Here is a 17,235-nt window from a genome sequence, read left to right as displayed (position 1 = left end):
CATCACGCAAACCACATAAAAACAGCAAGACGAAACAGCATATAAACCACACAAAAACAGCAAGACGAAACAGCATGTAAACCACACAAAAACAGCAAGACAAAACAGCATGTAAACCACACAAAAACAGCAAGACAAAACAGCATGTAAACCACACATAAACAGCAAGACGAAACAGCATATAAACCACACAAAAACAGCAAGACGAAACAGCATGTAAACCACACAAAAACAGCAAGACAAAACAGCATGTAAACCACACAAAAACAGCAAGACAAAACAGCATGTAAACCACACATAAACAGCAAGACGAAACAGCATGTAAACCACACAAAAACAGCAAGACAAAACAGCATGTAAATCACACAAAAAGAGCAAGACAAAACAGCATGTAAACCACACAAAAACAGCAAGACGAAACAGCACGCAAAAAACACAAAAACAGCAAGACGAAACAGCACGCAAACCACACAAAAAGAGCAAGACAAAACAGCATGAAAGCCACACAAAAACAGCAAGACGAAAAAGCACTTAAGCCACACAAAAACAGCAAGACGAAACAGCATGTAAACCACACAAAAACAGCAAGACGAAACAGCATGTAAGCCACACAAAAACAGCAAGACGAAACAGCACTTAAACCACACAAAAACAGCAAGACGAAACAGTATGTAAACCACACAAAAACAGCAAGACGAAACAGCACGCAAACCACACAAAAACAGCAAGACGAAACAGCATGTAAACCACACAAAAACAGCAAGACGAAACAGTATGTAAACCACACAAAAACAGCAAGACGAAACAGCATGTAAACCACACAAAAACAGCAATACGAAACAGCACGCAAACCACACCAAAACAGCAAGACGAAACAGCACGCAAACCACACAAAAACAGCAAGACGAAACAGCATGTAAACCACACAAAAACAGCAAAACGAAACAGCACGCAAACCACACAAAAACAGCAAGACGAAACAGCATGTAAACCACAAAAACAGCAAGACGAAACATCACGCAAACCACATAAAAACAGCAAGACGAAACAGCATATAAACCACACAAAAACAGCAAGACGAAACAGCATGTAAACCACACAAAAACAGCAAGACAAAACAGCATGTAAACCACACAAAAACAGCAAGACAAAACAGCATGTAAACCACACATAAACAGCAAGACGAAACAGCATATAAACCACACAAAAACAGCAAGACGAAACAGCATGTAAACCACACAAAAACAGCAAGACAAAACAGCATGTAAACCACACAAAAAACAGCAAGACAAAACAGCATGTAAACCACACATAAACAGCAAGACGAAACAGCATGAAAACCACACAAAAACAGCAAGACAAAACAGCATGTAAATCACACAAAAAGAGCAAGACAAAACAGCATGTAAACCACACAAAAACAGCAAGACGAAACAGCACGCAAAAAACACAAAAACAGCAAGACGAAACAGCACGCAAACCACACAAAAAGAGCAAGACAAAACAGCATGAAAGCCACACAAAAACAGCAAGACGAAAAAGCACTTAAGCCACACAAAAACAGCAAGACGAAACAGCATGTAAACCACACAAAAACAGCAAGACGAAACAGCATGTAAGCCACACAAAAACAGCAAGACGAAACAGCACTTAAACCACACAAAAACAGCAAGACGAAACAGTATGTAAACCACACAAAAACAGCAAGACGAAACAGCACGCAAACCACACAAAAACAGCAAGACGAAACAGCATGTAAACCACACAAAAACAGCAAGACGAAACAGTATGTAAACCACACAAAAACAGCAAGACGAAACAGCATGTAAACCACACAAAAACAGCAATACGAAACAGCACGCAAACCACACCAAAACAGCAAGACGAAACAGCACGCAAACCACACAAAAACAGCAAGACGAAACAGCATGTAAACCACACAAAAACAGCAAAACGAAACAGCACGCAAACCACACAAAAACAGCAAGACGAAACAGCATGTAAACCACAAAAACAGCAAGACGAAACATCACGCAAACCACATAAAAACAGCAAGACGAAACAGCATATAAACCACACAAAAACAGCAAGACGAAACAGCATGTAAACCACACAAAAACAGCAAGACAAAACAGCATGTAAACCACACAAAAACAGCAAGACAAAACAGCATGTAAACCACACATAAACAGCAAGACGAAACAGCATATAAACCACACAAAAACAGCAAGACGAAACAGCATGTAAACCACACAAAAACAGCAAGACTAAACAGCATGTAAACCACACAAAAAACAGCAAGACAAAACAGCATGTAAACCACACATAAACAGCAAGACGAAACAGCATGAAAACCACACAAAAACAGCAAGACAAAACAGCATGTAAATCACACAAAAAGAGCAAGACAAAACAGCATGTAAACCACACAAAAACAGCAAGACGAAACAGCACGCAAAAAACACAAAAACAGCAAGACGAAACAGCACGCAAACCACACAAAAAGAGCAAGACAAAACAGCATGAAAGCCACACAAAAACAGCAAGACGAAAAAGCACTTAAGCCACACAAAAACAGCAAGACGAAACAGCATGTAAACCACACAAAAACAGCAAGACGAAACAGCATGTAAGCCACACAAAAACAGCAAGACGAAACAGCACTTAAACCACACAAAAACAGCAAGACGAAACAGTATGTAAACCACACAAAAACAGCAAGACGAAACAGCACGCAAACCACACAAAAACAGCAAGACGAAACAGCATGTAAACCACACAAAAACAGCAAGACGAAACAGTATGTAAACCACACAAAAACAGCAAGACGAAACAGCATGTAAACCACACAAAAACAGCAAGACGAAACAGCATGTAAACCACACAAAAACAGCAAGACAAAACAGCACGCAAACCACACAAAAAAACAGCAAGACGAAACAGCACGCAAACCACACAAAAACAGCAAGACAAAACAGCATGTAAACCACACAAAAACAGCAAGACGAAGCAGCACGCAAACCACACAAAAACAGCAAGACAAAACAGCATGTAAACCACACAAAAACAGCAAGACAAAACAGCATGTAAACCACACAAAAACAGCAAGACAAAACAGCATGCAAACCACACAAAAACAGCAAGACAAAACAGCATGTAAACCACAAAAACAGCCAGACGAAACATCACGTAAATCTAAGCCATAACAACATAACGATAAAACAACTTGTTAGCAAGGAAGAAACCGTAACAAGACGAGACAAAATGTAATCCACAACAGCAACGAAACGAAACAGCAACTATTGACATATTCTTGGTGGCTTGATTGGGGTCACACACAGTATACAAAAGAGCAGCCCACCATCATGTTCTTGATCCATGTACCCAGCCGTACCCTGCTACGCTAATGTTTAAATGATCTATTCAGCTCACTCTCTCCAGACTATCAGATACTACTCACTTCTGCTATTGATACAGTGGAACTAATTGCAATAGAATGCAGAACGTTTCCCTCAGACGAGACATCCAAGAGTGGGTCGGCACCATACTTTATAAGTACCTTGACCACGTCTTCGTGTTTGAAACGACAGGCGACAGTGAGAGGTGAACCTCGGGACGCTGAAATGTTTGGATCTGTAAAGGGGAAGATGTAAATCATGTCACAAGATGTCGTGGGCAGGTCAGGTAGTACTCACACCAAGACGTTATACAAAGACACCGACCTATATTCACAACAAGTGACTCTAACAGAAGCCCGTGCACTGGCGCCATATCTTTTCTCTAGACACCAAGTTTAGTTCAACAGTTGATGACACGGCAATCCAATGAAAGGTATTGGAAAAATGGACAATGTCCAAATTGCTGGGCAGTGCCGAGCTGAACGAGCTCCCCGAGGTGAAGGCCAGATACTGGTCGGAACAGTCAATGATTGCGCAATAAAGAATTAGACACTGGCGTGATAATGCTGCCAAATTATAAGTTATCCGATGACGCATCCGTATGGAGTATCAAGAAACGTATCTTGCAGAGGTCTCTTTGTCTGCATTGCAATGAGAATTGCGATGTAATTTTTTAAAATGAAATTGTCATTGCACAGATAATTAAGAGAGGCGATGTATGTAGACAAAATTAGTTCTTATTGCAATGACATGGATGAGAGGCGATGTATGTAGACAAAATTAGTTCTTATTGCAATGACATGGATGAGAGATGATGTATGTAGACAAAATTAGTTCTTATTACAATGACATTGATGAGAGGCGATGTATGTAGACAAAATTAGTTCTTATTGCAATGACATGGATGAGAGATGATGTATGTAGACAAAATTAGTTTTTATTACAATGACATTGATGAGAGGCGATGTATGTAGACAAAATTAGTTCTTATTGCAATGACATGGATGAGAGACGACGTATGTAGACAAAATTAGTTCTTATTACAATGACATGGATGAGAGGCGATGTATGTAGACAAAATTAGTTCTTATTGCAATGACATGGATGAGAGACGACGTATGTAGACAAAATTAGTTCTTATTGCAATGACTTGGATGAGAGATGATTTATGTATACAAAATAAGTTCTTATTGCAATGACATGAATGAGAGACGATGTATGTAGACAAAATTAGTTCTTATTACAATGACATTGATGAGAGGCGATGTATGTAGACAAAATTAGTTCTTATTGCAATGACATGGATGAGAGATGATGTATGTAGACAAAATTAGTTTTTATTACAATGACATTGATGAGAGGCGATGTATGTAGACAAAATTAGTTCTTATTGCAATGACATGGATGAGAGACGACGTATGTAGACAAAATTAGTTCTTATTACAATGACATGGATGAGAGGCGATGTATGTAGACAAAATTAGTTCTTATTGCAATGACATGGATGAGAGACGACGTATGTATACAAAATAAGTTCTTATTGCAATGACATGAATGAGAGACGATGTATGTAGACAAAATTAGTTCTTATTGCAATGACATGGATGAGAGATGATGTATGTAGACAAAATTAGTTCTTATTGCAATGACATGGATGAGAGATGATGTATGTAGACAAAATTAGTTCTTATTGCAATGACATGGATGAGAGACGATGTATGTAGACAAAATTAGTTCTTATTGCAATGACATGGATGAGAGATGATGCATGTAGACAAATTAGTTCTTATTGCAATGACATGGATGAGAGATGATGTATGTAGACAAAATTTGTTCTTATTGCAATGACATGGATGAGAGACGATGTATGTAGACAAAATTAGTTCTTATTGCAATGACATGGATGAGAGACGATGTATGTATACAAAATTCTTATTGCAATGACATGGATGAGAGATGATGTATGTAGACAAAATTAGTTCTTATTGCAATGACATGGATGAGAGACGATGTATGTAGACAAAATTAGTTCTTATTGCAATGACATGGATGAGAGATGATGCATGTAGACAAATTAGTTCTTATTGCAATGACATGGATGAGAGATGATGTATGTAGACAAAATTTGTTCTTATTGCAATGACATGGATGAGAGACGATGTATGTAGACAAAATTAGTTCTTATTGCAATGACATGGATGAGAGACGATGTATGTATACAAAATTCTTATTGCAATGACATGGATGAGAGGCGATGGATGTAGACAAAATAAGTTCTTATTGCAATGACATGGATGAGAGATGATGCATGTAGACAAAATTAGTTCTTATTGCAATGACATGGATGAGAGACGACGTATGTAGACTAAATTAGTTCTTATTACAATGACATGGATGAGAGACGATGTAGGTAGACAAAATTAGTTCTTATTGCAATGACATGGATGAGAGATGATTTATGTATACAAAATTAGTTCTTATTGCAATGACATGGATGAGAGATGATGTATGTAGACAAAATTAGTTCTTATTGCAATGACATGGATGAGAGACGATGTATGTAGACAAAATTAGTTCTTATTGCAATGACATGGATGAGAGATGATGCATGTAGACAAATTAGTTCTTATTGCAATGACATGGATGAGAGATGATGTATGTAGACAAAATTTGTTCTTATTGCAATGACATGGATTAGAGACGATGTATGTAGACAAAATTAGTTCTTATTGCAATGACATGGATGAGAGACGATGTATGTATACAAAATTCTTATTGCAAGGACATGGATGAGAGGCGATGGATGTAGACAAAATAAGTTCTTATTGCAATGACATGGATGAGAGATGATGCATGTAGACAAAATTAGTTCTTATTGCAATGACATGGATGAGAGACGACGTATGTAGACAAAATTAGTTCTTATTACAATGACATTGATGAGAGGCGATGTATGTATGCAAAATTAGTTCTTATTGCAATGACATCGATGAGAGACGATGTATGTGGACTAAATTAGTTCTTATTACAATGACATGGATGAGAGACGATGTATGTAGACAAAATTAGTTCTTATCACAATGACATGGATGAGAGACGATGTATGTAGACAAAATTAATTCTTATTGATGCATGTAGACAAAATTAGTTCTTATTGCAATGACATGGATGAGAGATGATTTATGTATACAAAATTAGTTCTTATTGCAATGACATGGATGAGAGACGATGTATGTAGACTAAATTAGTTCTTATTACAATGACATGGATGAGAGACGATGTAGGTAGACAAAATTAGTTCTTATTGCAATGACATGGATGAGAGATGATGTATGTAGACAAAATTAGTTCTTATTGCAATGACATGGATGAGAGACGATGTATGAGTAGAAGAGGAAGATCTATGTAGCATTCGTTGCATCTATCTCTTCATTTAGAATACATTACCGAATTATATGACTTCTTTCGATTACTTTTTTTTTCTGTATTTGGGCGATGTTACATGTTGTAAATTTGGCATGTAATGTTCAAGTGAAACTGGGCTACGAATCAATTACAGGTGTCTTATGGCACACATTTGTGCTTTAATTATGCATTGTTTTTTTGTAATGCACAATTGTAAAACAAATTTCCTCACGGATAATAAAAGATAATTATTATGTGAAAAAAAATGATGTCAGTAAAAGAATCTCTTGTGTTCTCTATCTACTCACCTGCACCGTGTTGCAGTAAGATCTCCGCTGCTTCTGGCTTGTTGAATCTGGACGTGATGTGTAGCGGGGAGATGCCGGTATCGTCCTTAACATTTAAAATACTTTGGGCATCTTTCAGTGTATTCATTAGACTGACCAACTCACCCAGACTGCCTTCTCGAATAATCTGAAACAGTTCCCACAGATAGAGACTCAAACTGTTCATTGCAAACTGTATAATAGAGAGGATAGTAAATGACGAAACATGGTCTTTAATTAATTTAGCTCACAGCGTCGGATTTGGAGTTTTTAAGTAGTTTCTTTTTAATCACTTTGCTTTCTTTGTGTCTGGTACAAAATGTGTACATGCTATTTCTCACACACCCATTCTCCAATCAAGTTGAAACTTTAAACAAACATTTATTGTACAAGACATGAATGAATTAAAAAGAAACAATTTGTCAATTAATTAATGGAAATTAATTATTTGAATTTATATAGAATAATGGAAATAAATGTTACAGTATTGAGAGATATGGTTATAAATGTGGAGTAGTTTCGTTAGATAAGCTTTGTTTGTTTTTTAAAGTATTTTGAATTTTTTTTACAGTTGACACTATTGGCCACAGACCTATAGATATATATTGTACATAGGTTAGGGTTGAAAAAAAACACAACTTTATTCCTTAGAACTACTTTATAAAACAACGCCTTGTTTCAGCTTTTTTTTTAATTTTCACATTTTTTGTAGTGTTAAAAGGGATCCATGTCCAGTCTACATTTGGTATATATAGGTCTGTGCTATTAGCTTACACTTTCTTTAGGTGTCCAAGGCACTGGCGGATCCAGGGGGGGGGCGGTAGGGGCGATCGCCCCCCCCCCACTCGGCCGCCCCCCCCCCGAAGGGGGGGGCGGACGAATTATAGTATAGAATTCACACAATTTGTGTGCGAATTTATTACTTATGTTAATAATATATACTAATTATTTATATTTCAACCTATTTTTAGATTATTTCGCCCCCCCCTTCTAGTATTTTGGCCGATTTGGTAGGGTCGGGAGGGGCGATGGCATCAATCCGCCCCCCCCCCACCATAAACTTTCGAGTGGGGGGGGCGGTCCTATTTATTTGTAGAAATCACAGCTTGCTAACAGAATCAATTAAATATCTATATGATTAAAACTTGTTATTGGTATTTTAACTGGTCTTTATATTATGTCGTTCACCTGTTGGCCGATTGGAAGGGGAAGAGCGAATACCTCTACTGCCCTTCCCATCTACTCTCTTTGTGTGTGTGGAGGGGGGGGGCGGTCCTACTTTTAAGGAGAAATCATAGTATGTGAACAAAATTAGTCGAATATCGGACAAATCAATACTTTTTCTTTTTGTATTATAGTAAGAAATTACAAAATTAAAAAAATCTGTCACTAATATAATTTATATATGCTATAAAGTAAATTCTTATATCGAGTCGCCCAACCCCTATTCTTTAATGCAAAATGCAATCAATAGCAGAAATTATAAAAAGTAAAAAGGAGCGAAAATTAATAGTTTTCATTTTACCGCCCTTGCCCTTTCCAGACAGAGTTTGTGTAATTTCACATGAATTTATCATAACTATTTTAAGAAAGACTTTGCTTTGGAAAAGTTATAATTCAAACGAAATTTTTCAATATAACAGTCACGGTTGAGATGAGTTCAAAAGCCAGATAATCTTTTCCTAGTCGACTTTTTCCAACCTTTACTCTATCTCATATTTTTCTAGTTAAATAAATTTAGGACTATACCTCACAATGTATGCTAGAATTTTATTGAATATTATTAATCGAATTTTTTTTTTTCGGCGGCGATCCTCAAAACTTTAATCTAAATATGTGGGGTATCTAATCTTTTCAAAGAACAAATCGGTTTTATTTGCAATGTATTAAGGGATTATAAATTCATATTAGAATATTTTTCTCATTATTCAAAAGGCACTTTATAATAGAATGAATAATGAGCTGTAGGGCACGAGAATGCGTTACTGCAGTGAAGAATGCCAGAAAAGGCTTTTAGCGTCCAGGCTTCGCCCCGAACCTCACTGATGAATAATAAGCTGTAGATGTCAGGAGCATTCGTTTCTGCAGTGAGAAATGCAAAAAAACGCTTTTGGCGTCGGGGCTTCGCCCCAAACACCACTAATAAGTAATGAGCTGCAGATGTCAGGAGAATGCGTTTCAGCCGTGAAAAATGCAAGAAAACGCTTTTGGCGTCGGGGCTTCGCCCCAAACACCACTGATAAATAATGAGCTGTGGATGTCAGAAGAATGCGTTTCTGCAGTGAAAAATGCAAGAAAACGCTTTTGGCGTCGGGGCTTTGCCTCGAACACCACTAATAAGTAATGAGCTGTAGATGTCAGGAGAATGCGTTTCAGCCGTGAAAAATCAAGAAAACGCTTTTGGCGTCGGGGCTTCGCCCCGAACCCCACTGATAAATAATGAGCTGTAGATGTCAGAAGAATGCGTTTCTGCAGAGAAAAATGCAAGAAAACGCTTTTGGGCGCTGGGGCTTCGCCCCGAACCCCACTGAAAAAGCTTACAGCGCTCTCCCAGACCCCCAAGCTTGCAAGAGAAAGACTGTTTTTTTTTTCTGTTTTTTTTTTCGCCGAAGATTGAGAAACAGTCTTATTTTATTCTCATATATCGAATATATATATATATGTATATATATATATATATATATATATATATATATATATATATATATATATATATATATATATATATATATATATATGCTGTACGCACGTTTATGCATAGGGTTAGGGTTTACTGGACGTTAGGGTTAGGGTTTAGAAAAAAATCGCCCCCCCCCCCCCACTCCAAAGTTCTGGATCCGCCAGTGGTCCAAGGCAAAGGGTGGTCAATAGTTGGACGCACTAAGTGCGCGCGTGGTGTGAATGTGGAATGGTGCGAATGCGTGTTGAGTGAATAAGAAAGGAAGAGAAAGGAGATGAAGTCAGCGTATGATGGAACATGTTAGGTCTTTATTGATAAAATAAAAATATTTTGAAATTATAGTAATTAAAGTTCTCAACAATATAGTAAGAATATTTAGTTTACCATCTAGAGTATTGAAACATAAGGTAGAAACTGATTTGTTTTTTTAATTTTTAGTTCAGTATTCCAATCTTTAGTAGTTCAAGCTGTGTATCAAGGATTGGCCTCTTTAGTCACACAAGAAGTTGCAGAGGGAAAAGATCGTCTCTCGAGACGTCCAATGCCACACAGAGTAGTCCCAGCGCTCCAAGGGAAGACACGAGTACGATATCCTTACTTGTATGTGTTGCTGGTTCAAACAATATAAATATTTTTAACTAGATACATTTTAACTTGTAGCTACCACAGTTCATTTTCTGTATGCATCATGGGCGTAGCCAGTATTTTTACTCCGGAAATGGGGCGTTTGGGGAGATTTTTATTTCCTTTGCACACGGATACACACTATTAATTGTCATTACATCAAGCCCTTTCATTTTCTCGTAGGTCTTTTGATCCCTACAAAAGGTTCTTTCGGGAGTTAGTACGACAGTAGACATCCCTCCATTGCCAGCTAAGGGGTCAGAGTTATTTCCTGTATTGGAAACTAAAACATGCCTATTCTGGACTGGCGTGTCTACAGTGCAACATTCTTCTACTTTTTTATTTACAAAATTGAGGTGAAATTTCAAATCAGCACTACACTGCAATGTATTAACGTAGCCCACTGACTGGTAGAAAAACAAATCAATGTGTGATCAATGTTTTATTTGGGGTAGGGTTGAACATCAAATGACTTTAGTTTGTAACTTGCAGAAAAAAAAAATATGCTCAAATGGTTAATATATTTTCCTTTAGCTTTTATTGGAGGTGGGGTGTTAAACACAAAACCCTTTTTGGCGACGCTCACGGAATTTACTGAATTTAGATTTTAGCATCTAAACACTCCTTTGCTACGATTATGGGATTTGGTGTCTAGTTATTCTTCATTTGTTTTTTTATTGAGAGAAAGTGGGGAGGGTTAAACTCGAAACCCATTTTTTGCTACTTCTGCTTTGCTTTCTATTGAAAGGGGGTTTAACCTCAAAACGCCATTGACTACATTTAGGCACTCTAGAGACTGTAATTTTTCATCAGGCTTATTTTAGTAGATGGTTTTAAGCTCTGTCACTGTAGTTTGCTTTAGATTTTACTGTATTGAATAGGGAGGTTTTAACTTAAAAACCCCATGGAGCGGATTTGAAACTAAAAACCCCCTCATGGAATTTAGTGGCAGTTATTTGCTTCAATCTTTTATTGAAGAGGGGGTTCAAACCTCAAACCCCACAATGCAGTTGGTTTTTTTTAAATCTTAATAAAAGATATTATTAAAGTTTACTACATTTATTTCATTGATCACAAGTTGATTTTGTTTATATTATAAATAAAGTGTTATTTAGTTTGTTCAAAAAAGGAAGTTATTCAAGTTATTTAAAGTCTTATTAGTTCAGACACATGAGGCCTACAACGGTTTAGTTGTCTACTAGCAGTTTGGTGCTACATGTCCACGACCGGTAACAACAACTTTGTTTATTTGTTAAAGAGATCATATACGTGGTGGCGCACTAGTAACTCATTCTATTCATCTATTCAGGCCTCGAGGAACACTAGGGTTCCGCGGAACACAGTTTGGGAAACACTGTTTTAGTAGAAGGACTTGACTTGGTAACAGCTCTGACGAGACGAGATTAACCCAATAAAAAGGGACGCACAAAAAAAAATAGTTAGTAGTTTATCAAACTATATTAAAATCCTCATCTAGTTGTCTGGTTAGCATTATAATAAAAACATCCAGATGTCTGCTTAGAATTATAGAAGCCAAAAATCTAGTTGACTGATTAGCAAAAAAAAACGCATCTAGTTGAATGCTTAGCATTATAAAGTGTGATGTTGCTTGTTCAGGCTGTCTTGAGGTCAACTCTAGATGACTTGAATTTCAACCAATTACTCTGCAAGCGTTTGAGTTTTATTGTTCGCCTGTATTCAGTGTAGTTGATCAACAATACAGAATAAACAAGACATCTATTTAACAAGTAAAGAGATGTAGTCAACGCTGATGAACAATTTATCCTATGTTTATTCTAAGAAAAGGCCACAGTAAAAGTCTCTGTAAACTAAACACGTCGTTACCCTAGAGGATTCTATCGCTAACTGATTTTCCGGTCTCTAACACAAAATATCCCAAGCGTCACTAGTCCCGTTCAATATGCGTCTTCTATGGTGCGTCGCTAAATAACTAATCTATAAATAAGGTGTCTAACAAAAGTCATATCTAGTTGACTGCTTAAGGTTAAAGAAGCCACATCTAGTTGACTGCTTAAGGTTAAAGAAGCCACATCTAGTTGACTGCTTAAGGTTAAAGAAGCCACATCTAGCTGACTGCTTAAGGTTAAAGAAGCCACATCTAGTTGACTGCTTAAGGTTAAAGAAGCCACATCTAGTTGACTGCTTAAGGTTAAAGAAGCCACATCTAGTTGACTGCTTAAGGTTAAAGAAGCCACATCTAGTTGACTGTTAGTTGACGTTAAAGAAGCAACATCTAGTTGACTGTTTAAGTATATAAGATATATACGTTCCTCTGTAGGCAGGGCCGGTCCTACAGATTGCGGGGCCCTATGCGAAACGGATGGCCCGGGGCCCAGTCTGGGTAGGGACGATATTAATTGAAAATTAAGAGTTTGTATTGGAAAACAAATTCGTCTTTGCATTTTATTCATACTTTACTACTTACATAATCACAGTCAAATGAACTTTACGAGCCATCTATAGTAGATAGTAGTTTTCCAACAATAAGCCGATTAACAGTCAGATCTAACTTTTAGATTTACTATCGACTAGCAAAATATCGCTTTTTTTTAAAGAGGTCGAGATAGATTTAAATCTATATTTGTATGCCAGTGACTATTAAAGTAAATTAAGTATTTGAACTTCTTGTTTTGGTTAAAATTCACCTTATTATTAGATTTGTATTAAATGAAAGCTGACATGGGCGTAGCCAGGGGGGGTTCTTGGGGTTCAAACCCCCCCCCCCCCGAAATGAAATCCCCCCCCCTGGGCGGGGGGGGGGGGAGTCGGAATTTAGTGACTGATTTTTTGCTTTGATTTTGTTTATTTTACGTGAGATTTTAATACTAAACCATTACTTGCCCTAGCACAACCAAAGGGGTTTTGAGTTTAAAACCCCCTACCAGGGGGGTTCGAGTTTAAAAACCCCTACCAGGAGGGTTCGAGTTTAAAACGCCTACCAGAGCGGTTCGAGTTTAAAAACCCCTACTAGGGGTTTTGAGTTTTAAACCCCCTACCTGGGGTTTTGCAGTTAACTCCCCCTCTTCTATAAAACAAAACAAAACAAAATGCAAACGAAAATCCCCTAATTCCAAGAGCACAGTTAAGGAAGATTTTGATTTTAAAACCCCGTCTAAAATTTACGATAAACCCACTCTTTAATATAAAAAAAGCTAATTACGCACTCAAAATGTTATGAGCGTAGCTAAATGGGTTTTGACTCAGTTTTGAGTTTAAGGTAAAAAGTACCTCTTTTTAATAATAAAAAAAGCAAATTATACACTAACAATGTTATGAGTGTAGTCTATGGGGTTTTGAGTTTAAACTCCCCTCCAGTGGAGTTTGAAGCTAAAAAGTACCTCTTCAATATAAATAAAAGAAAATTACTCACTCTAAAATCTATGAGCGTAGTCAAAGGGGTTTTGAGTTTAAACCCCCCCCCCCCACCGGCCATCTTCCGTGTAAGAAAAAATGCAAATTACTCACTCAAAATGCTATGAGCGTTGCCGAAAGGGGTTTTGAGTTTAAACCCTCATTCAGAGGGGTTTGGTGCTAAAAATACATCTTCAATACAAAAAAAAAGCAAATTGCACAATAAAATTATTTGAGCGTAGCCAATCCAATCGGGTTTTTTTTTTTTTAAAGTTTAAAACCCCTCCAGATGGTTTTGAGTCTAAGATCCCCCTACAGAGCATTTTGAGGTGGAAAACCCCCAACAGAAGATTTTGACGATAAAACTTCTCTTTTCGATATAAAATCTAAAGCAAACTACAGTCACTTAATTCCAAGAGCGTATTCAAGAGAGGTTACACATTTTTACCAGTGGCAGGGCTCCATTAATAAACTGCAGTGAATAGTCATCTACCGAAATCGAAAAACACTAAATATAGCTCAACAAAGATGGCTAAGACAGATTTCAGGAGTCAGTTATAGAGATCGGGTCTAAATCAAGGAAATCCTATGCCGAACTGGGAGTCGACCCCTTAGTAAGATTGTGAGAGAACTACGCATGAGGTTTGCGTGCCATGTTCTCCGAATTACGCATAAGAAGAGTTGCAATGATATCCTAGTACAACTTGACGCCACTCATTCATGGAGGTCCTCATGGTTGGTGGGAAGAGGCTTCAGACATTACCAGTGACAGATTTTTATGGAAACTGCTTGACGTCAAATGCTCCGAACGGCGTGGGCGGGGTCTAAGTCAGTAAGAATAGCACATTAGGTTTTTGAAATAAAACTTTTTAATAGCAGGAAAATGGACTGTAGATACCTCAGAATATACATTTTGTTGGCTTTCAATACCAGAAATAGTGCTTGGCGGCGGGGCTTCGCCCCGCGCTGGGGAGCTCCTGGCGCTCCCCCAGACCCCCTTGCTAGTAATGGCGGGGAGTCCACAATTTTATGGAAACAGCTTGATGGCAAATGCGCCGAACGACGAGGGAGGGTCTAAGTCAGTAAGAATAGCACATTAAATTTTTGAAATAGAACTTTTTAATAGCAGAAAAATGCACTGTAAATACCTCAGAATATGCATTTTGTTGGCTTTCAATATCAGAAATAGTGCTTGGCGGCGGGGCTTCGCCCCGCGATGGGGGAGCTCCTAGCGCTCCCCCAGACCCCTTTGCTGGTAATGTCGGGGAATCTACAATTTTTTCACTAACCCATGGAAGAACCTATTCTAGGGAACAATAAACGTCTTCCGAAAGAATGAAGGGTCAGAATGTAATAAGATTATGTACACACACACACACACACACACACACATAAATACATATAATTTTTTTCCCGGGGGGGGGGGCCGGAGGGGGGAGAAAAAAATTCACCCCCCAAACCCCCCCCCCCCGAAAAAAAATCCTGGCTACGCCCATGAAAGCTGACAATACTTTTTTTTAATCACGAGTAGGATTGGCGTTTTCCATATTGAATGACACCCCGAAATGACTATTTTATCTGTTTTTAATGAGATTAGTCTCAAAGATTTCAATAATCTATGGAGATTTTCTGGAGAATTCCAGGAACCCTTTAATAATAAGTTAAAATGGTTTAATTTAATAATTTACACCTATGAAAGTGCGGGGCCCACTGCAGACGCATAGGTTGCAGTGGCCTAAGATTGGCCCTGTCTCTAGGGCTGATGCTGTGGCCTACGGTTAACGAAAGTGACATGTGGCCAGCACAACGATTGACCGCCTTTACTTTTCCCCAACTAATATCAGGTACCCAATAGAGCTGGGTGGACTCAGAGGCGTCCGAAATTAAAAATCTGTCTTCACCAGGATTCGAACCCTGGACCCCAGGTTTGGAAGCCAAGTAACCGCACGTCCGACTGTTTAGGTGGTCAAATAAAAAAGTGCAATTTATGTTTCTTCGCTTACAGAAATTGCAGTAATATCCCATTCTTCTAGGTACTTTATGCATGAGTGAATTTGTGCTTTGTACACTCAAACTGCCGAAAGGAAGACACGACTTCAGAATAGAAGACTTCAGATTAGAAGACCATGTCCTCATCGTTTCAGAATAGAAGACCATGTCCTCATCGTTTCAGAATAGAAGACCATGTCTTCATCGTGTAGGAATAGTTACAAATGGTTCTCCACAAAGCTCACGCTTTGTATTTATATAAAATTCCTCTTTTAACTTTGCAAACTCCTCTTGGATCAAAGGAGGGTGGGCGGATACGGATCTTGAAAACGGTTTTAACGATTTTCCTTGAAATTTGACAATGTATATATATATATATATATATATATATATATCTTTGGAGAAAAGATAATCGCTAAGTATAAAAAAATTTAATTAAATTAAAAGTGTCTAATTTTTCAATGTAAGGTCACTGTTTTGAATGCGAATCAGTTGTGAGTTTTTATTTGACATACTATGTGACTCCCTGAGCTACTAAAGTGCTACGCAAACTTCCTGTGCTACCCTTTTTAATAGTTCATTACACATTTGAGTTAAAGCATTTTTATTGCTGGTCGAGCAGACGACAGCTGCAGTCCGGTTATCTGTATCTTTCTAATCGCCCAACACGCACCGACATCAGTGCAAGAGACAGCGCATGCAAAAGTTTGGTTTGGTACAAGAATATTCTTTATCTAACACTAACATCGAATAGTTTTGATCTAAGATCCAAACCACATTGACCTCCAAGAGTAGATAATTCAATCACACTCACCCGAATGTCGGGGTACGCATACATTTTGACGGTTGAGGGCTTCCCTTCTAAACATAGAACATGATATAAAATAAGTAGGATTCTCTCTCTCTCTTGAAATCCCTCATAAATAGATAGCATTTAAATCTTACCTGAAATAATTTCATTTTTTCTGTGTATTCCTTTTTATTCATCAACATCCAAGTGGCAATATCCTCGGGCATGTTCATGCTTATTGATAATCTTGGGTTAGAAGTGCGTGGGAATATTTTCAGCTTGCCCATAATCACAATGTTGGCGATAACAAAATATAAGTATTATTTATCTCTACACTGTCTGTGTTTTTCTGGGTTGACGAGGTTCACCAATCTACTTGATTATTTTGATGGTATCGGAGGATAAAGAAATGTCTGCAGTGAACCTCAATATCACACCACAGTAGAGAGTTTGTCACTCTTTTTTTTTTTTAATTACAATTATCACGGAGCATCACGGAGCTAAAATCATTAAGTGCCATTGGCCAAACTTGTATTGACTTTTAACAAGAGCGTCACCATAAAATCGATAAAGCTTGTCCAACTATTATGTGATCTAGACTTGATTTTAATCGCTATGGGTACATTTGAAATACAAAGCCATTATCACGTA

The 17,235-nt window shown here is 37.7% G+C and overlaps 1 protein-coding gene across 1 annotated transcript in view; it reads right to left on the bottom strand.

The window, feature by feature from the left end:
- The window catches only part of LOC106067605 (serine/threonine-protein phosphatase 6 regulatory ankyrin repeat subunit B-like), an 85,607-nt gene extending 68,625 nt beyond the window's left edge, over window positions 1-16,982 (bottom strand). The window contains exons 1-3 of the mRNA XM_056020029.1: window positions 16,740-16,982; window positions 7,112-7,277; window positions 3,461-3,633 (exon numbers count right to left, since the gene is read on the bottom strand). Of these exons, the coding sequence (XP_055876004.1) occupies window positions 3,461-3,633; window positions 7,112-7,277; window positions 16,740-16,871 (471 nt within the window). The 5' untranslated portion in view covers window positions 16,872-16,982. The remainder of the gene's footprint in view (window positions 1-3,460; window positions 3,634-7,111; window positions 7,278-16,739) is intronic.
- Between the last annotated feature and the right edge of the window lie 253 nt (window positions 16,983-17,235).

Source organism: Biomphalaria glabrata, chromosome 2, assembly GCF_947242115.1.
Source record: "Biomphalaria glabrata chromosome 2, xgBioGlab47.1, whole genome shotgun sequence".
NCBI classification, from domain to species: domain Eukaryota; kingdom Metazoa; phylum Mollusca; class Gastropoda; family Planorbidae; genus Biomphalaria; species Biomphalaria glabrata.
Note: the sequence above shows the minus strand (reverse complement) of the source record. Positions and strands in the feature narration are given on the sequence as shown.